This window comes from Caenorhabditis remanei, chromosome II, assembly GCF_010183535.1.
Source record: "Caenorhabditis remanei strain PX506 chromosome II, whole genome shotgun sequence".
Classification (NCBI taxonomy): Eukaryota; Metazoa; Nematoda; class Chromadorea; order Rhabditida; family Rhabditidae; genus Caenorhabditis; species Caenorhabditis remanei.
Genome location: NC_071329.1, coordinates 6,506,594 through 6,525,094, shown reverse-complemented (window position 1 = coordinate 6,525,094; position 18,501 = coordinate 6,506,594). Strand labels below are relative to the sequence as shown.

General features: G+C 40.3%; 5 protein-coding genes across 5 annotated transcripts; 3 read left to right on the top strand and 2 right to left on the bottom strand.

Moving 5' to 3' along the window:
* Positions 1-2,380: 2,380 nt before the first annotated feature.
* Positions 2,381-7,088, top strand: GCK72_004875 (uncharacterized protein; the record flags this gene model as incomplete). Its single annotated transcript, XM_053724926.1, has 6 exons — positions 2,381-2,491; positions 3,345-3,450; positions 3,559-3,653; positions 4,174-4,450; positions 5,369-6,115; positions 6,880-7,088. The coding sequence occupies 6 exons, from the start codon at positions 2,381-2,383 to the stop codon at positions 7,086-7,088; spliced, it is 1,545 nt and encodes a 514-aa protein (XP_053589120.1).
* Positions 7,089-8,102: 1,014 nt separating this feature from the next.
* Positions 8,103-8,402, bottom strand: GCK72_004874 (uncharacterized protein; the record flags this gene model as incomplete). Its single annotated transcript, XM_053724925.1, has 1 exon — positions 8,103-8,402. The coding sequence occupies one exon, from the start codon at positions 8,400-8,402 to the stop codon at positions 8,103-8,105; it is 300 nt and encodes a 99-aa protein (XP_053589119.1).
* Positions 8,403-9,549: 1,147 nt separating this feature from the next.
* GCK72_004873 (uncharacterized protein) lies at positions 9,550-10,362 on the bottom strand (the record flags this gene model as incomplete). The annotated part of the gene is made up of 1 exon (XM_053724924.1): positions 9,550-10,362. The coding sequence occupies one exon, from the start codon at positions 10,360-10,362 to the stop codon at positions 9,550-9,552; it is 813 nt and encodes a 270-aa protein (XP_053589118.1).
* Positions 10,363-10,828: 466 nt separating this feature from the next.
* Positions 10,829-13,695, top strand: GCK72_004872 (uncharacterized protein; the record flags this gene model as incomplete). The annotated part of the gene is made up of 9 exons (XM_053724923.1): positions 10,829-10,921; positions 10,967-11,125; positions 11,174-11,257; positions 11,311-11,644; positions 12,083-12,205; positions 12,251-12,460; positions 12,513-12,697; positions 13,179-13,459; positions 13,503-13,695. The coding sequence occupies 9 exons, from the start codon at positions 10,829-10,831 to the stop codon at positions 13,693-13,695; spliced, it is 1,662 nt and encodes a 553-aa protein (XP_053589117.1).
* A 2,908-nt stretch (positions 13,696-16,603) lies between these two features.
* Positions 16,604-18,346, top strand: GCK72_004871 (uncharacterized protein; the record flags this gene model as incomplete). The annotated part of the gene is made up of 3 exons (XM_003091634.2): positions 16,604-17,279; positions 17,924-18,158; positions 18,244-18,346. 3 exons carry the CDS (start codon positions 16,604-16,606, stop codon positions 18,344-18,346), a joined length of 1,014 nt encoding a protein of 337 aa, XP_003091682.2.
* Positions 18,347-18,501: the final 155 nt, after the last annotated feature.

Genomic DNA, 18,501 nt, shown 5'->3' with positions numbered 1-18,501 from the left:
TCTATAAATTCTTCATTGAAAACTATGGAACTCAATCAAATTTAAAAGTAAGCTGGGTCCGAAAGTCGGGCCAAAGTCGAGCGAGTTTACCGGCGAAAAATAGAGGAAAATCTGTCATGACTTGTTTTGAAAATTTCTAATTGTAAGAAATATGGACAAATTTGCAAATTAATTGAGCAGGATTTCCTGATTTTAATTGTAAATGTCAAACTCAAAGGCTTGATAAAATTCGGATATACAGATACATGGACAGACAGAGATGTCCAGAAATCTATTACCACTATCTGGAAAAACCAAACAGTACTGATTATAGTTTTCCGGATTCCGGATTGCGGATTCCGGTCCCCGGAAACGGAAAAATTTCATTCCATACCACTATGGTACCGATGTGTTCTCGTCTCTTTTAATAGCCTTCATTTGTCTTTATCCTTCCGCGTGAAATACTGAAATTTAAATGTTCCCAACGATTTCATGGGATTGCACATAGATCGGAGCTGCGAACATCCGGACTCACAGACACACATGCTTCTACCGAACCCTCATTCCAAAAAACAACTCTCCCAAAAAAAGTTGCGCTGTCCACTCATGTCCATTTTTCTCTATATAAAAGAAAAAAATCTCCTCCTACCCTTTGTCCTCCTCCTTCTCTTCTCCCATAATAATACTAATAACAATAATAATAATAACAATAATAGATGTCTATAGGACCCTTCCCTCTTCAACAACATAATAGCTTCTCTTTTCTTCAAGAATAGAGGTATCTCCGGATGTGTTCAGTCGTGTGCAAGAAATAAGAGATGGAAGAGGAGGAGGAGACCAAATTGTGCTGTACTCCCCACTGGGAGCAGCTATTTGAGGTTTTTTACGAAGAAGGGCTTACTTACATAATCGTACTTTTCGGTTATGGACCCTTCTCAATTTCAGGAATTTAGAATTAGAGTTTTTTGTACAAATCAAGAAATAGTGAACTTTGAGGAGGTGTCAAGGAGTCAGAAGTTATTTCAGACGTTATCTTAGATCACTATATGATGTCAAGGTCAAAACAAACCTCAATTTTTGTGATCGACAGTTGTTGTGCTTAACAATTCTAGAAAGTTTTTCAACATCCTCTACTCCTTGTGTTTGATCAGTGAAAAAACTATTTAGTCTATTTTTACAGTTATTTTTAAACCTTCTCTGATAGATTGCCTACTATGTACAAATTCTGCTAAAAGACAAAAACTTCACCAGTTTCGAGCCACTTTTGAGTGACAAGCTCCAGTTAGACTGTTATTAGCACGACACACTTATTACAACCGCGCTCTAAAAAAAACCGAAGAAAATTTGTTTCTGTCGACGTTCTTTCGATTTCGATGATTGGTTTTTTAATGGTATTTATTCCGACCTTGAAGATTTCGTTGCTAGAATAGTTCTGAAATGCGATTATTTTTGGGTCGGTTCTGACAAGAGACAGTTCTAATTGGAGACCACGGTTCTAAAAAAGAAACGGTTCTGAGAAGGAACAGTTGTGAAATGGGAAAGTTCATGAATGACCATCATACCAACATTCGTTTCAGATCTCTGATTCAACATAATACTTTTTGTTACTTTCTCATATTTTTTGCCCTCCTCTCTATTTCTCTTTTCCTCTCACCTCGAAAAGCTGACTTCTTCAAAAAGTGTTGTCTCCTTCCAGCTCATTGCTCTGCTCCTTCAAATCTAAATTTTCTTTCGATATACATAACAACAGAAAAATACCTGAATGCCAGACAAAGAATGAGTGAGAATCTGCACACCATCATACATCATGTCGACTTTTTTCCATTACGGGTAAGAGGCGTTTTTTGTTTGAAAAGTTTTTTGAAAATTGGGGGAACAATAAAAGGAAGGGGACACATTGTGTTGCTTTTTGACCTTTTATATGTAACAAAAAGTTGTAAAGTAGAGATGCCAGAGATTTAGAGAGATGTGGCTGTTTTCTCCGGTTAAGGTTGGTTTATTTTGGTTGTAAATTTACAGAAATATATTTCAAATTCAGAGAAAATTTATTGCAGATCCGGGTATTCCGAAACGGGGACATGTTCGACCAGGGCCGGATTCTAGTGGTGACACGTAAGCAATTCAAACATTGGATTGTATTTTTGGATGCCCTGACGGCCCTATTGAGGACGGCGACAGCGGTGAAACGACTCTTCACAATTCAGGGAATACCCATTCATCATGTAATCTTTTCGTTGAATTTACTATTAGCACGGCACGCTTCTTACAACCGCGCTCTATCGAAGCCGAGGAAAATTGTGTGCGGAAATGAGAGACTCAGAGAAAAATATACATTTTTCAAGGGCATTTCGGTGGAGCGCAGTTGTAAGAACTGTGTCGAGTTAATAATTTTTCTTGATTTATGAATTTGCAGTTCGACGAGTTAGAGACAAATGGAGAATACGTGGCAGTGGAAAGCGGTCCATTCGTGAATGTTCCATATGGGCAGAGCAGGTTTACGTTGAGGGGAAAAGTGAGTATTTGGAATGTCTGTGTGTCTGTTTGTCCAGATGTCCGAATGCGTGTTGAGATATCTTGAAGTATTCATGTACGAGTGGTGGTATATCCAGATATCCAGATGTTCGATTGGTTGTCTGTCTCTGTGTCTGTTTTTCCGGATGTCCAGGTGTCTGTCTGTATTTATGCATGTCTAGATGTCTGGACCAAAAACTGAAAATTTGCTTTAAACCGTTTCCCTGCAATAATTTTTAAAGACTTTTGCAAAAAAAATTTTTTTCGAAGAAAATCAATTTCTGTCTGTCTGTGTTTCCGGATGTCGAGATGTCCTAAATCTTTTTATCTGAAACTCTCGATTTCCAAGCTTTCCCTTGCTGTCGGATAGTTTTCGAAAAAAAACTGTTCGAAAAATTTCAGAAATCTCTACTGAAATTTTCAAAAATGAAGTAACTAAAATAATGATTTTCCTATTTTTCCTGAAATTTTTTCAAACTTTGTACTCAAAACTTGGTTTCTGAGGGTCTGTCTTCGAAATACCAGAGTTTTCATACAAATTGAAGATTTTTGCCACCGAAAAATTAATTTTCTCATTCAGTGTTTTTGAAATTTTTCTGCGAATTCGTCGGTTTTTTTGTGGTCAAAAGATTTCGGAAAAAAAGTTTTTCAATTTTTTCTGTACGAGATTTTCCGTTTTTTCGCTCAGCCCAGGTCCGGCTGTCCAGACATCCAGATGTCCCCACCCTAGTTATTTGAAACCTTCGACTCCGTCCATTCTTCAGTACATTTGGATCCGTTTTCTATTTCTATTTGTCTGTCTATCTGTGTGTCCACCCATCCCGATTTCCCTATTCCATCATCACTCTTTCCAGCGCTACAACCCAATAATTCGTGCTCCCCAACTCATTCCAACATTCCTAAACTCTGCTGAAAGTATGGATATATATTTGAAGAAAGAGGGATACGGAACAATAACAGGTACCCTTTCTCTCATAAAAGTATATTCGGAAGTGTATAGAACAATGAATGAGGGGATATGTATATTTCCGTTTCAGTCTAAATTGTTCCATAATTATCTCTCTTCAGGTCTACCCTATCCATTCGACGGAATTCTATCAAGGAGTCCAAGTGCGTCGAATATTCAAATTAAGCACTTGCAATCGCATATTCCACCGTTGAAAGTGAGTGTTAAAGAGGGGACTGAAAATGGCTGAAAATTAGACTTAGGGGGGTCTATCAGTTTGAGATTTACGGGAGAATAGTACTGTCTGTCTGTGTGTCTGTTGGTATTTCTGTTTGTCCGGATCTCCATAATGGTCTGTCTGTATTTCTGTGTCCACTGCCAAGTCTGGCCCATCGGTATTAGCTCGACACAGTTCTTACAACTGCGCTCCACCGAAATGGCCTTGAATAATGTCCAGAAGTTTCTATTTCAGAAATGCTTGATGCCTTTTCAAAGTTTTTGTTATAAGTTTCAGTCATGCATTCATCATTCCCTTGTCTGTCTGTGTTTTTGTATTTCCAGATGTCCAATGATCACACTTTTTCTTTTTTGAAGTCATGCGGGTCTGTCCGTTTTGATGAACATCAAACGCGCCTATTGCGCCCCAGCCTTACCGAAATTCTGAACTTTGCTCACCATCAGATTTTCGAACCGCCCATTCCATCCCTCTTTTAAATTCCCTCACATTTCTCTTCCAGATTGGCGGAAGCATGGAACACTTAAACGAGTTGGGTACCGCTTCATGGCTCGGAAAAAACGAGAAATGGATGATGGGAGAGCGTGTGAAAGTGGAGACGCAGATGACAGGAGCTGCTCAAAAACAAGAAGAACACATTCCACGACTGGAAATAAAGGATACGGATGGAGGAAGTACGACTGCTTCGGAAGTTGTGAGAAAAGAGGGAAGAGGAGACAAGGGGGGATCGAGTACCAAGTTGCCACGGTTGCTCAACTCGAATCGCAGTTTTAAAAGGAGTGAGTTTTGAGGGAGTGGGGAAGATGGAAGACAGGAATACAAACAGACAGACAGATCGATCGTTAAAATCTGTAAATTAATACCTTTCCTATTTTCATATTCAATTTTATCAAAACCCATAACTCTAAAAGGGGAGTCTTTGGAGACGCGGCTTTCAAACAATCTATAGTCATAGGTACGGGGAGTCCATTTCTGCAGGCAAAACTGGCTAAATGTCTCTGAGAACCGAGTTATGAGCTCTCAAACTTTTCATATGGTTAAGATTTTTCACATGGAACTTGAAATCGGCAATGAGTATACGCATAGATGTTATCATTTTTAGCGTACGATTCCAGGTAAACCGCTGGGGAACACAAATGGAACCGTGCGGTGGCGCATTTGCGGCCGATTTGGAAATCCATGTGAAAAAGCATATCCATATAAAAAGTTTGAGGGCTCATAACTCGGCTCGCAGAGATATTTAGACGATGTTGATGGCAAAAATGTGCTCCACGTAGTCGGAAGTACCTATAACCAAATTTATAGATCGTTTGAAAGCCGCGCCTCCAAATACTTCCCTTGTGAGGCAAATTGATATTTTTTAAAGATTTTTGCTAGGTTGTTTTTTCTGATACAGCCAAATGCTCATGTCTTGTAAAACTTTTGAAATCTGAAGTAGCCGGACATCTGGATCCATGGAACCATAGAGAGACATCTCGAGTTCTAAATCAAATTGAAACCTTGAAGGTGGCATAGAACAAAATGGAAGGCTGTAAATCTGGATATTTGGGCATTCGGACATATTTATTTGGGAGAGAATACGGAGAGAAAGAAGGTTTCAGAAAGCAGGCAGACCGAGCTGTTTTTAAAAACGTTTTTCTTGAAAAACTAATTATGCAAACTTCTAGAAATAGGAAACATCATTCCCATTTTTCCAGATTCCAATCAAAAACCAACTTCCGAAGACACCCGTCCTCCACCTGAAAACTTGCCACCTATCGATCAAAAACCAATTTCTCAAAACAACATTCAACAGCAACTTCCTCTTCAAAAAGACAACGATACCATCTCGATAAAAACCGAAGAAGAGGTCATCTCAATTCTGAAACCCGAGAAAACCACTACAGAATCCGTGATAACTTCGAAAATCTCTCGTAAAAACGCACCGAAAGACGATGATGAAGTGAGGTTTCATAGGTCTTATCAAGTCACTCAGACGACGTATACAACTCGGAATTCGGATGAAAATAAGGAAGGAGTTCAGGCGGAAATGATGGAGAAACCACAACAACAGCAACCACAGAAACCATCTGAGAATTCTGAAGTTTATGAGAAGCCACCACCTCCAAAACCTGCTCCAAAGAATCAATCGAGACCCTCAGAGAAGCCGGAGAAGCCGGAGAAAAAGGAGCGTGCCAAGTGGTCGGAGAGCAGTTTGAAACGGGAAAAATCAATGGATAATTTGAAGAAAATGAAGAAGGAGAAGTCGGTGGATAAGCTGGATAGAATGGAAAACTCTGAGAAAAACGAAGTGTCGAGGAAAAGTGAAATGGGGAATAAGGAGGAGAAGACGAAGGGGAATTTGAAGAAGTTCGATGTGGATATCAATGAGATTCCGATTCGATACGAGGGTGCAGGAGGAGGTGGTAGATCAAATATTGGTGTGAGGAGTGAATCGAAAATCGGTGAGTTTTAGAAATAACTTGTTTCTAGCTAAATACAAACCTTCAAAATTGAAAATTCGCAAAGTTATGCTCCGATTTTTGACTAACTTCGAATTAGAACCACGTGGTATGGGATATGACGTATTAGCACGTCACGCTTCTTACAATCGTGCTCTACCGAAACCGAATAAAATTGTGTGCGAAATTGAGAGACGCAAAGAAAAAAGACCTTTTTCAAGAGCATTTCGATGGAGCGCAGTTGTAAGAACTGTGCCAAACTAATAAAAACGGTAAAAACGGCTTTCTATCTAGTTTTTCTCGAACCCTACAAACTCAACTTTGTAAAGACGTTTTCCTCCTAAAGTACACAATTTCTAGTATTTTCAAAAGTGCATTGTGTAGAAAACTTCAAGATCTTCATTTTCCAATAACTTTCATCCCATATTTTCCATTTTACACAAAGATACGCACCTTCTTGTCATCGACCCCGCTTCGACCCAGCGACAAGTATAGTCACTTCTATCAACTAAACCTAAGTAGTAAAAGCTTGTACAAAAAAGTTATCAACTACCAAAATGTAGGTCTAGGTTTACTTTATATACTCACGAAAATTTGAATTGATCGGGCATATAGGAGGCATCATGGCACTTTGTCAAAGTTGAACTTTTTTTCAAAGAGATAGTTTTCACTTTTTCCATTACTAACGAAACCTCAAAAGCTGTTCGCATTTTCCTCTCATTTCTGAGTTCCTATCTATAAAACTCCATTATTCCCTATATTTTCAGTAACCAGCCGTTCCACTATGCACCTATTTATTGATGATCTAGTCGGAGAAGATGAGTTGGATGACGTCATCGAGAGAGCTCAACTGTGGGATATGAATCGACGACGACAGAAGATGCGTCAACAGTGTACCCAGACGAGTGGATCCATTTATAGATCAATTTCCGCGCCACGTCGTCGAGTCGTACTTTTTGATCCAGATTTTGATTGATATTATTTGGGCTTTCTTCTTTTTATGTCTTTCAATGCTTTTTACCACTTTTGCTTGCGATAAAACTTGCTTTTACAATTGAAAAAATTGAAAAAAGTAAATCAGAAGGAAGGCAGCATATCAGGCTATGATTTTTATATATCCTTCATGGTTATTCATTGGCATCCAGTTTTATTTCCAATGTTGTATTTCATTGACGAACAAAGCAAATCAAGCAATGGTGAATAGGCTCTGGATTCTTCATTTCTATGGCAAACCAGTGATGATGATTTTATTTAATACAGTACCATGCAGTAATATTGTAAGGTATTCGGATGAATCCTTAGGCCTGCTCAGCTCATTGTCTAAGGCCCACAGGAGTTTCATCAAGTTCGATACTTTCAGAAGTCAATAATTTCGCGTCGAAACTGCTCGCCTTCGCTCACAGTCTCGTCGCCTCAATTCCTAGGCCTGCAAACGTCGCCTCCTGTCGTCAAGGCGGAGGCGACGTAGAAGAGAAGGAAAACACGAAACCGCGCGGTGAAGTATTTTTGCAATCGATGGTTCAAACGTGATGGTGTTTCTTTCTCTGTGTCTCCCCTGGTCGTACTATTTCATGCGAGGTCCTCAAAACTTTCGGGAAGGGACGTCCATGTTTATCCATGATTTGATACGGACGTAGCTCCATGTCGAAAACTTTGTTCACGGCATAAGAATGGAGACAGGAACTGTCACATTGGTAAGATTTCTTGTGGATTAATTGAATATCGAAATCGACTAACAACTCAAACAATCTTCCTGTCCCGTTCAATTCAAGTCCGAGTCACAGAGAAATTTTCCATCAGAACCAATCTAATAAACATCGATTGGAACTCGTACATACTACATTTCCTCATTAATTTTTTCCTGGAGTTTATGAAGACACGAAAAATTATTCTTTCGCGTTTTGGAAAAATCTGCACAACATGGAGACAGCAGTTCAGGTCATTTTTCTACTTTTCTGTTCTGTTACTTTATTTTATCCCGTAGGCAGTATCACTTTTTCAGAAACAATGGCATTGCTTCATCAGAAATCACAAACGGTAGATCCAGGAAGACCACAGCGAATTCAGTGAAAAACTGGAGGGCAGATTTCTCTTGGGAGGGATCTTCCTTGTTATCGTGCATGTTCTCAATAACGACACGAAAGGATTTGTCAAGATGGATATAAGCCTCTTTGGAAATTTCATAAGTATTTACCGGCGGTTTTCCGGCGATAAAGGCATATGAAATAGGTTTAGAAGAGGCATTAGTCCCATTCGCGAAAACGTCATCAATGATAATAGGTTCTTCCATTTACAGCAAGTCAGGAATGGATTCACAAGTATTAGCTATGTTTTCCCTTACTTGCTTGGGATCAGATTCGATAATTCCAACTCGTAGCTCATTGACAAGATTAGAGAGTCTTTCCAGAAATACTCCGAGCTCTATCACGTATTGATAGAGCTCGGTGTATTTCTGGAAAGAAAAATTCTGTATGTGCTCGCTTGACAGCAGGCATCATTCGAGGATTCAAAAAAAAACTAATATATTTGATAGAATGATTTAAATATTTAGTTGTAGTTAACAGAAAGAATAGAAAAATCGATAATGGGGAGGACGATAAAATGCGGCCGTTCGCTACCGAGACAACAGAAGTCTGATCCGTACTGTAAAAACCAGACGGTATTGCTTCCACATCGTAATCTGATTGGTGAGTATGGAAAAAACAAGCATTTATTTGAAATTCTCTCTGGAAACTTTGAATTTGTGAAAATCTTCCATTTCAGGTCTGGACATCTACAAATCCGCTGAAAGCTGAATGCTTGGATTCGAAGGGTGTTGTGCCGAGAATGAGGAGTGCCTGTAAACAACATCCGACTGAAGCGAAAAGCTTATTTTGAGCATAGTTTTACAAAAAAATAAACACGACTACGGCTTCAATCACAGGTTCAATAAGTCTATCACTGACCGCACAGGGCTTTTTTGTTTTTTCGCAAATCAAAAACTGAGAAATTGGAGTCTACAGTAAATGTCTATAAGCCTATTTGCCAATATGCCTATATGCCTATAAGCCCCGCCTATTTCCCATAGTAAATATGGCGAACGGCGGAAACCGTGAGATGTCGGTCACATCGCTAGAGGTGGGTATATATATAACTTGTCGATTCATATATAGTTGTGTAGGAGTACACAAGACAGGATGTTCAGTGATGAGCGTTCGGTGACTGGATGATTAAAAATGGTCATTCGGTGACTGGATGTTCAGCGATGAGCATCCGGTTATACCATGTTCAGTACTGAGCATCCGGCGAATGAATGATCAGAAATGGTCATTCATTCGCCAGATACTCAGTAGTGAACATCAGCAGCACCAGAACTTGAAGAGGAGGAGTCCTCGAGCAGCTTGGAGAAGGAGGAGTCCAAGATGAGCCCAGAGCATGAGGAGGAGTCCTGGATGAGCTCACGTGGATCCGAGAATCGGAGAAGGAGTCCTGGATGAGTCAAGAATCGGACCGAGAACTTGCGGAGGAGCCCGCGCCAAGAACCGGAGGAGGAGCCCGCGTGGAGCCAAGAATCGGAGGAGGAGTCCGCGTGGAGCCAAGAATCGGAGGAGGAGTCCGCGTGGAGCCAAGAATCGGAGGAGGAGTCCACGTGGATCCGAGAATCGGAGGCGGAGCCCACGAGGAGTCGAGAATCGGAGGAGGAGTCCACGTGGATCCGAGAATCGGAGGAGGAGCCCGCGTGGAGCCCGCGTGGAGCCAAGAATCGGAGGAGGAGCCCGCGTGGAGCCAAGAATCGGAGGAGGAGTCCGCGTGGAGCCAAGAATCGGAGGAGGAGTCCGCGTGGAGCCAAGAATCGGAGGAGGAGTCCGCGTGGAGCCAAGAATCGGAGGAGGAGTCCACGTGGATCCGAGAATCGGAGGCGGAGCCCACGAGGAGTCGAGAATCGGAGGCGGAGCCCACGAGGAGTCGAGAATCGGAGGCGGAGCCCACGAGGAGTCGAGAATCGGAGGCGGAGCCCACGAGGAGTCGAGAATCGGAGGAGGAGTCCACGTGGATCCGAGAATCGGAGGCGGAGCCCACGAGGAGTCGAGAATCGGAGGCGGAGCCCACGAGGAGTCGAGAATCGGAGGCGGAGCCCACGAGGAGTCGAGAATCGGAGGCGGAGCCCACGAGGAGTCGAGAATCGGAGGCGGAGCCCACGACGAGTCGAGAATCGGAGGCCAAGCCCACGACGAGTCGAGAATCGGAGGCCAAGCCCACGACGAGTCCATGTGGAGCCCGGAACTTGAGGAGGAGTCCACGAGGAGCAGAAAGAGATTCCAGAAGGGGAGGCTTTACTGATTCTTCAATTGAAAAAAAAAGAAGTTCGCATAATTTCCCAAACGCCTAAAAATTGAATGACAGTCCACGATTTGTGCAAACGAGAAGAGTTCAGAATATCTGTTGAATGTACATATAATTCTGAATCTATTTGAATGTAATAAATTAATCGAGAAATATGGCATGAACACATAATACACACTCCAACAGCGAACTACAAACTCCATCGAATTCAAGCGTCTAACATTCTAAATCTCTGTTCTCTCGCTCATATCACACTTTTTTGATCTCCTATTTTCTGTTTACCAGACACACTTTTCATGTGGTTTCTGACTGATCTTTGTATAAATACGATCTGTTTTTTGTACTAATAAATGCATTTTTCTTTGATAGTTTACCGTTTGTTTTCCTTTCAGAATGGGTGGATTTTTGTCTCATCTGACACCGGAAAAGAACACTGAAGTACTTGATGCAACATGTGGACCAATTCGTGGGAATATTTACAAACATGTGAGTCAAAGTGACAAAAGGCAGAGTACCGAAGAAATACTTCAGGGTGAGAAGATAGTTGATGGATACCTTGGAATTCCATATGCAAAACCACCAGTTGGAAATCTTCGTTTCAAAAAACCAGTGGCTGCTGACAAATGGTCCGAGCCTCTGAATTGCTATGAATATGGACCAGGATGTCCACAAGCTGGAAACTTTTCTGTGGTGAGTCAGAACACTTCAGTAACTCTTATTTCTTTTAATACTTTAAAGCTGTGTCACGATTGGATGGTATTCGATGAAGAGAAGTGTTTGAATCTGAATGTATTTGCTCCGAGATGGAAGTCTGACGAGTTTGTACGTTTTCGTTTTTCCAACTTGAACGTGTTACCAATCTAAAATAATTTCAGCCAAAAGGTCTTCCCGTAATGGTTTACATTCATGGTGGTGGCTTCGAAGTGGGCTACTCTGCGTACTCCCATGATTACTCTCTAACTGGAACAATTCCTTTGAGAGATGTGATTGTTGTGTCTATTAACTACCGTCTTGGACCACTTGGTTTTCTCACGACTGGTGATGACGTGGCAGTTGGAAACTACGGACTTTGGGATCAGACTCTAGCGTTACAATGGGTTCAAGACCATATTGGTTCATTCGGAGGAGATCGAGATAATGTGACAATCGCTGGAACAAGTGCTGGAGGGATAAGTGTAGATTTACTGGCATTGAGCCCATTTTCGAATAGTGAGTCTTTTCAGGAAACTTCTAACAATGGAAGTCTTTGGACACGTGGCTTTTAAACTATCTATAAATTTGGTTATAGGTACTTTCGACTACGGGGAGTTCATTTCTGTCATCTAAACCTGCTAAATGTCTCTGTGAACCGAGTTATGACCTCTCAAACTTTTCATAAGATTAAGTTTTTTCACTTGGAATTCCGAATCGGCACATATGGAACCGTGCGGTGGCGTACATGAGGACGATTCGGAATGCCACGTAAAAAAACTGGACAATATGAAAAGTTGAAAGCTCATAACTCTGCTCGCAGAGACATTTAGCCGGTTTTGAAGGCAGAAATTGATTCCCCGTAGTTCCCGTAGTACCTATAACCAAATTTATAGATAGTTCTAAAGCTGTGTCTCCAAAGACTTCCCTTTGTAAATTGTAAGTTTTTAATTTAAGAACTTTTCCATCGGTTCTACGCAATGTCTGGAACTGCTTACTGCACATTCGTTTTCCGTTCAAAACACGATGAAGCTCATGTCTGTGAAGTTTTTGCCAAGTACCATGGGTACACGGGAAATGGTTTAGTTGCAACAGAAGAAGATGAATTCGTAACTTTTCGTTTAGATTCTCAAAGTTTGCTTGAATGGTATCAATCTCAACCTGTTGTGATATTCAAAAAGACAGCTGAAATTCCACGAGATTTCTCTGGATTCATCTACTTTGGTCCTAATTTCGATGGCGATTTCTTCCCGAAACCAATGGAAGAATTGAGAAAAGAAGCACCAAAACTAGACGCAATGATAACAATTGGAGAGTATGAAGGGCTGGGAATGAGTGAGTGACCGAGTTGTTTTTTGAGAGAAAAGAAAAAACCGGTGTTTTGCAGTAATGATGAATCCCGCATGTCCAGATCGACACAATCATTTGAAGAACTTGAAAACGGCTATCGCTGATGCATACAGTCCTGAAGTGGCGAAAAATCATGAAGCCGTTCAGAAGAAACTATTTGACGCTTATACGAAAGACGTTGATTTAACAGATCAAGGAGTTGTTGTCAAGAAACTTGTCGAGGTTTCACTCACTTTTTACAGTACCGTGCAGAAAGATATTCAATTTGAATTTTGTCAGTTGAAATTGACGAACTTTGAGAGGGTGTTACGGCATAACTGATTGTCCCATCAGATAAATTATGTATAAACCATACAGAACAAAGGTAGACCTTCATTTTTGTAGTTGACAACTTTTTAGTACAAGCACTCCCTAGAGAGTTACATATCGACAAAGTAGTTTCTTCCCCAAATGGTCCTATTTCAGTGCAAAATAATGCGATTTTTGAGCTTTCCCCTTAAAATGACCATAACTCTCTAGGGAGTGCCCGTACAAAAAAGTGGTCAACTTCAAAAATGAAGTTCTACCTGTATTTTTATACATAATTTACTGTGTGAAACAATTAGTTATACCGTAACACCCTCTCAAATTAGTCACTTTCAAATGAAAAATTCAAATTGTTTATCTTACTGTATTTCCTCATCCAATATCCAATTCTTTTCAGTTTCTCGGTGACTACATGTTCAACTCTCCAGCTTTGGAAACTGCTAAATCTTGCTCTTCAAATGGTAACAACGCATATTTAGCCTCGTTCGATTATTTGATGAAAACTGAAAGTGTCGAAAACCCGATACTTGGAGAGTTGCCATTTAAAGCAGCTACTCATGGATCTGACCATCCATATATACTGGGAGATAGAATTACGGAAAAGTTTGATCCGACAGAAGAAGATTTCAAAGTTATGGAAATGATGGGAACACTTGTAAGCAATTTTGTGAAATATGGGTAAGATAAGAGATTCAAAATGAAATCAAAATTGAAATTTCAGAAATCCGAATGGGAAAAATAAGTCTGGAAATTGGGAGAAGTACAATCTGAAGCAACCAAACAAATATTTCAAAATAGATTATCCGAAAAGTGAAATGAGAGAGAATTTCCAAAATGGACGTCTGGAAGTTTTTGAAGAAATCAAGAAGGATGACATCAGATATCAGAATATTATTCTAGGAAATATTAACTGAATGTCATTCATTCCGTTTTTTTCTTTTTCTGTTTCTTTTCTACAAAATACTCACAGAAGTAAAAATAAATGTATTCTGGATTGCCTTCAAACATCATATGAAAATATCTAGAAACACTTGAGATTCTAATTTAAAAAGTAGTTGAAACTGTGTCAACACATTCTAGTACACCTCTGTCATCGTCTCGGACGAGTGGATCCATTTATAGATCAATTTCAGCATAAAAAAATCGAAAAAGTAACTCAGAAGGAAGGCAGCATGTCAGGTTATGATTATCCTCACTTACAGTCTAGCACCCGACTATCGATCACAGTTACTACTGCCCGGGAGTCGAACCAGCGAGCAGTCGCACCGCCGACCGCAACACTACCTCTACTCCACACTGCCAACAATTTGACAGGGTCGGCGGGGCGTAGACAAGAGTGAGGGCATGCGGAAACGGGCGATGTGGGAAAGAAGAGAGAGAAAAGAGAATTAAACGAAAAACAAATGAGAAAAACGTTATCTTCCTCCGAAAATGATGACAATTCAGAAGGCACGTTCTCTCTCAATCTGATAATGAATCTGTATCTGCAAATAGTCACGTATACAAATTAGTACTTTGTGGTCAATCCAAGATCAAATGATGAACACGTTTCCAGGGTAAGAGGTGATGCAAACTTGATAATTATGGAATTCAAGCCCGGAAATCGAACAAATAACAAAAAAGTGAAGGAAAAATTGACTGATCCTTTGAAAAATAAAAATAACTTGAAAATTCGAAAAAAAAAATTCCACAGAAAAACTTTCAAACGGGTTTTCTAGGCCACCAAACCATAATTTTTCAATAAAAATAAGATATTTAAATTCAGCTTGACGAGACCTTTCAAATGATAGCCATCATGACCATATTCCGTTTATTTGTGTCCCGCCACGAAAACGAGTTACAGTAATTTCATGGTGGGACCCTAAAAACCCAAAAACTCTCAGAACCCAGGCATGATTATACTTTTCTGAAAGCTCTCAATGATCCGAATTCAAATATTTACTTCATTTAAAAAATGGTTTAGATCATAATAAAAATTCACCTTCAAATCTGAAAAGTTACGGGTTTTCCCAAAAAAGCGAAAGTTCTTAGATCACACAAAACACCAAAATATCTTCTATTCTGCACGTACACATCTTATCTTAATTTCCCGATAGATCATTAGACGGCAAGACGCAGACATCTCAAGAAGACCACTATGACGAGAACATCATCTGGAGCCGAATAGGGGGCGGAGCTTATTGGAGGGTCAGGCACGTAGGAGGTTGGTATATAAGTGAGGATAGTTGGGGAGGATGGTATGATAGATCAAATTGTTCCTTTCTTTTTTCAATAGTTTTGTTATATACGCTTCAAAGCCACCAATTTTCAGCAAAGTTGCTCCCAACAAGTTAGCCAGATTCATCGTGTCGAGACCTTTCCCATTGAGCCCATATTGGGTCTCACCACGATAATCTAGTTAAAAGGCATATACCGTACCACCCAATTTTAGGACCGTTGCGACTAGCCGATTCTGAATATTTCAATGAAAATTTCGAAGATTTTTTTGAATTCTCAGATTTTGATCTACCTCTATATCCTTTCTAGACGTGCAATTTGCCAAAATACGAAAAAATTAAAAACTGTAGATAACGAGAGAATGATGACAATAAATCAAGGTCAACCAATTCTCTCCACCCTTCCATTTTGTTGGTCTTCCCCCCATTCTGTTCTTTTTCTTGGTTGATTTTTTTTAGAAAAGACGTTCTGCCCAATTTACTTTTTCTAGTTCCCCTTTTCAAGAATTTATCAAAATATTTTCGAATTTCGTCGTTCGCATTTTGCCCAGCTCGTCGAGACATTCTGAATAAGTATACTCACGTCCATATTCTGATCAAATTGGCCCTCGAAAATTCATAATTTTTCAATAATTATTCAAATTCAGCTTGACGAGACCTTTCAAATGATATCCATCATGACCATATTCCGTTTATTTGGGTCCCGCCACGAAAAACAGTAACAGTAGTAATTTCGTGGTGAGACCCAAACTCGAAAAATTTTCAGAACCTGCTCATGATTCTACTTTTTTGAAAGCTCCTGGCGAGCTGAATTCGAATCTGTAGTTAATTTCTAAAATCTTCCAAAAATGACACAGTTACGATGCTTTGAAGGCCAAAAACTGAAAAATGTCTATATTTTTTAAATTCTCATCCAATCTTATTTCTAGTTGAATTTTTGAATTTTTGAAATCAGCGTGTCAACCTTTCAAATGAGTATAATCATGACCTATATTTGACCGGTTTCAGTTTTTGGTGTACAGTATGCGCCTTTAAACTTGGCAATTTCGTGGCGGGACCCAAAAGGGATCAGAATATTGGCATGATTATACTTTCCTGAAAGCTTCCGTTACACTGAATCTGAAAATGTAAACAAAATAGGAATTGAAACCGAACTGAAGGAGTCACAGGGAAATAAAATTTTTGAACATTTTCGAAAACACGAAAACCGTCATAACTTTGTTATTTTTCGATATTTCTCAAAATTCGTTATATATTTAAATTCAACTCGTTGGGAGCTTTCAGAAAAGTATAATCAAGACTACATTCTGACATTTTATGGGTCTTACCACGAAATTACTGTATCGTGGCGAGACCCACCAACTGATCAGAACCCAGGCATGAGTATACTTTTCTGAAACCTCTTATTCCACTGAATTCAATTATTCCCTTTTCAACAATCCTCCCCTCAGCCCCCAAGACTTATTTTGAATTTTATGTGGACTATGTGACAGTCCATTGATGACAGAACTTTCGAATTTCTTTTCTCCATTTCAACAATTTCCTCTCGACCACTCTCAATTTTTCTCATTTTCAGCACTTCCAAATCCTCAACAAAATCCCAAAAATGTCGCGTGAATTGATGGTCGAGAATGGCGGTGAACTCATCGGAAATACTCCACTTCTGAAGCTCAACAAGATCGGAAAAGGGCTCGACGCGTCGATAGCCGTCAAGGTGGAATACATGAATCCAGCGTGTTCCGTTAAGGATCGAATCGCCTATAACATGATAGATTCAGCTGAAAAGGCGGGATTGATCACTCCAGGAAAGACTGTCTTGATTGAACCAACTTCTGGAAATATGGGAATTGCATTGGCCTATTGCGGAAAACTCCGCGGATACAAGGTGATTCTGACGATGCCCGCATCGATGAGTATCGAACGTCGTTGCCTTCTGAAGGCCTACGGCGCCGAAGTGATTCTCACGGATCCGGCGACAGCTGTGAAGGGAGCCGTTGAGAGGGCGGAGCAACTTCGTGACGTCATTCCGAACGCCTACATTTTGAATCAATTCGGAAATCCGGCGAATCCTGAGGCTCATTACAAGACGACGGGACCAGAAATCTGGAGACAAACACAGGGAAAAGTGGATATTGTGTGTTTTGGTGTCGGATCGGGAGGCACTTGCACTGGTGTTGGACGCTTTTTGAAGGAGAAGAATCCAAATGTCAAGGTCTACCCAGTTGAGCCATTCGAGAGCTCTGTCATCAATGGACTCCCACATAGTCCACATAAGATTCAAGGTAAGTCTTGAGGACTGAGGGAAGGGTTGTTGAAAAGGGGATAGTTGAATTCAGTGAAACGAGAGCTTTCAGAAAAGTATACTCATGCCGGGGTTCTGACAACTTTTGGGTCTCGCCACGATACAGTAGTTTCGTGGTGGGACCCTAAAAACTAGAAACTGTTAGAACCCAGGCATGATTATACTTTTCTGGAAGCTCTTCGCGAGCTGATTTCAAAACTGTAATTGATTTTGAGAAATATTAAAAATTGGCAAAGTTGCGATGTTTTGAAGATTTCGAATTTTTCAAAATAGAAAATTTGTCGTAACTTCTTCAGTTCAGATCCAATTCCCATTTCGTTTACATTACCAGATTCAGTGAAACGAGAACTTTCAGAAAAGTATAATCATACCTATATTCTGATCACTTTTGGGTCCCGCCACGAAATTGCTAAGTTTAAAGGCGCATACCGTACACCCAAAAATTAAAACTGTCCAAACCCGGTCATGATTATACTTGTTCGAACCGTCTCGCTGAGCTGACTTCAAATTTGGAATTAACTTTGAACGAAGTTAAAAAATGAAAAAGTTGTGGCATTTTTAGTGAAGACTTTTTGGGTCTTGCCACGCTACAGTACCCCAGAATCTCACTCTCCCTATTTTTAGGAATGGGAACCGGAATGATTCCTGACGTTCTCGACTTGAAACTCTTCACCGAAGCCCTACGTGTCCATTCGGATGACGCCATCGCAATGGCGAAACGACTCGCCGACGAGGAGTCGATTCTTGGTGGAATCTCGTCTGGAGCCAACGTTTGTGCCGCTGTTCAGTTGGCCAAGAGACCAGAGAATAAGAGAAAATTGATTGTGACCACAGTGAACAGTTTTGGAGAACGTTATTTGTAAGTTTTTGGGATTTTTGGGGAAACGGCCTAATATGAAAATCATACTCAAAATAAGAGTACAATAAAGTCAATCAATTTCCAGGTCCACGGCTCTCTACGCTGAACTCCGCGAGAACGCTGCCAACATGAAGCAGTTGAATCTCGATGACTCCATCAAGATCGTCAAGGCCTATTTGGGACTATAAATGTAAAAAGTCATATTATATCTGGAATCGTATGAATAAATAATTGAATCACAACAAAAATTTGAGAGAAAAAAGGCAAAGACATTTGAGAACACCCGGGAGAAAGGAAAGTGGAAAACTAGGAATTATTCGAATCTAATTGGAGGATATTTAAT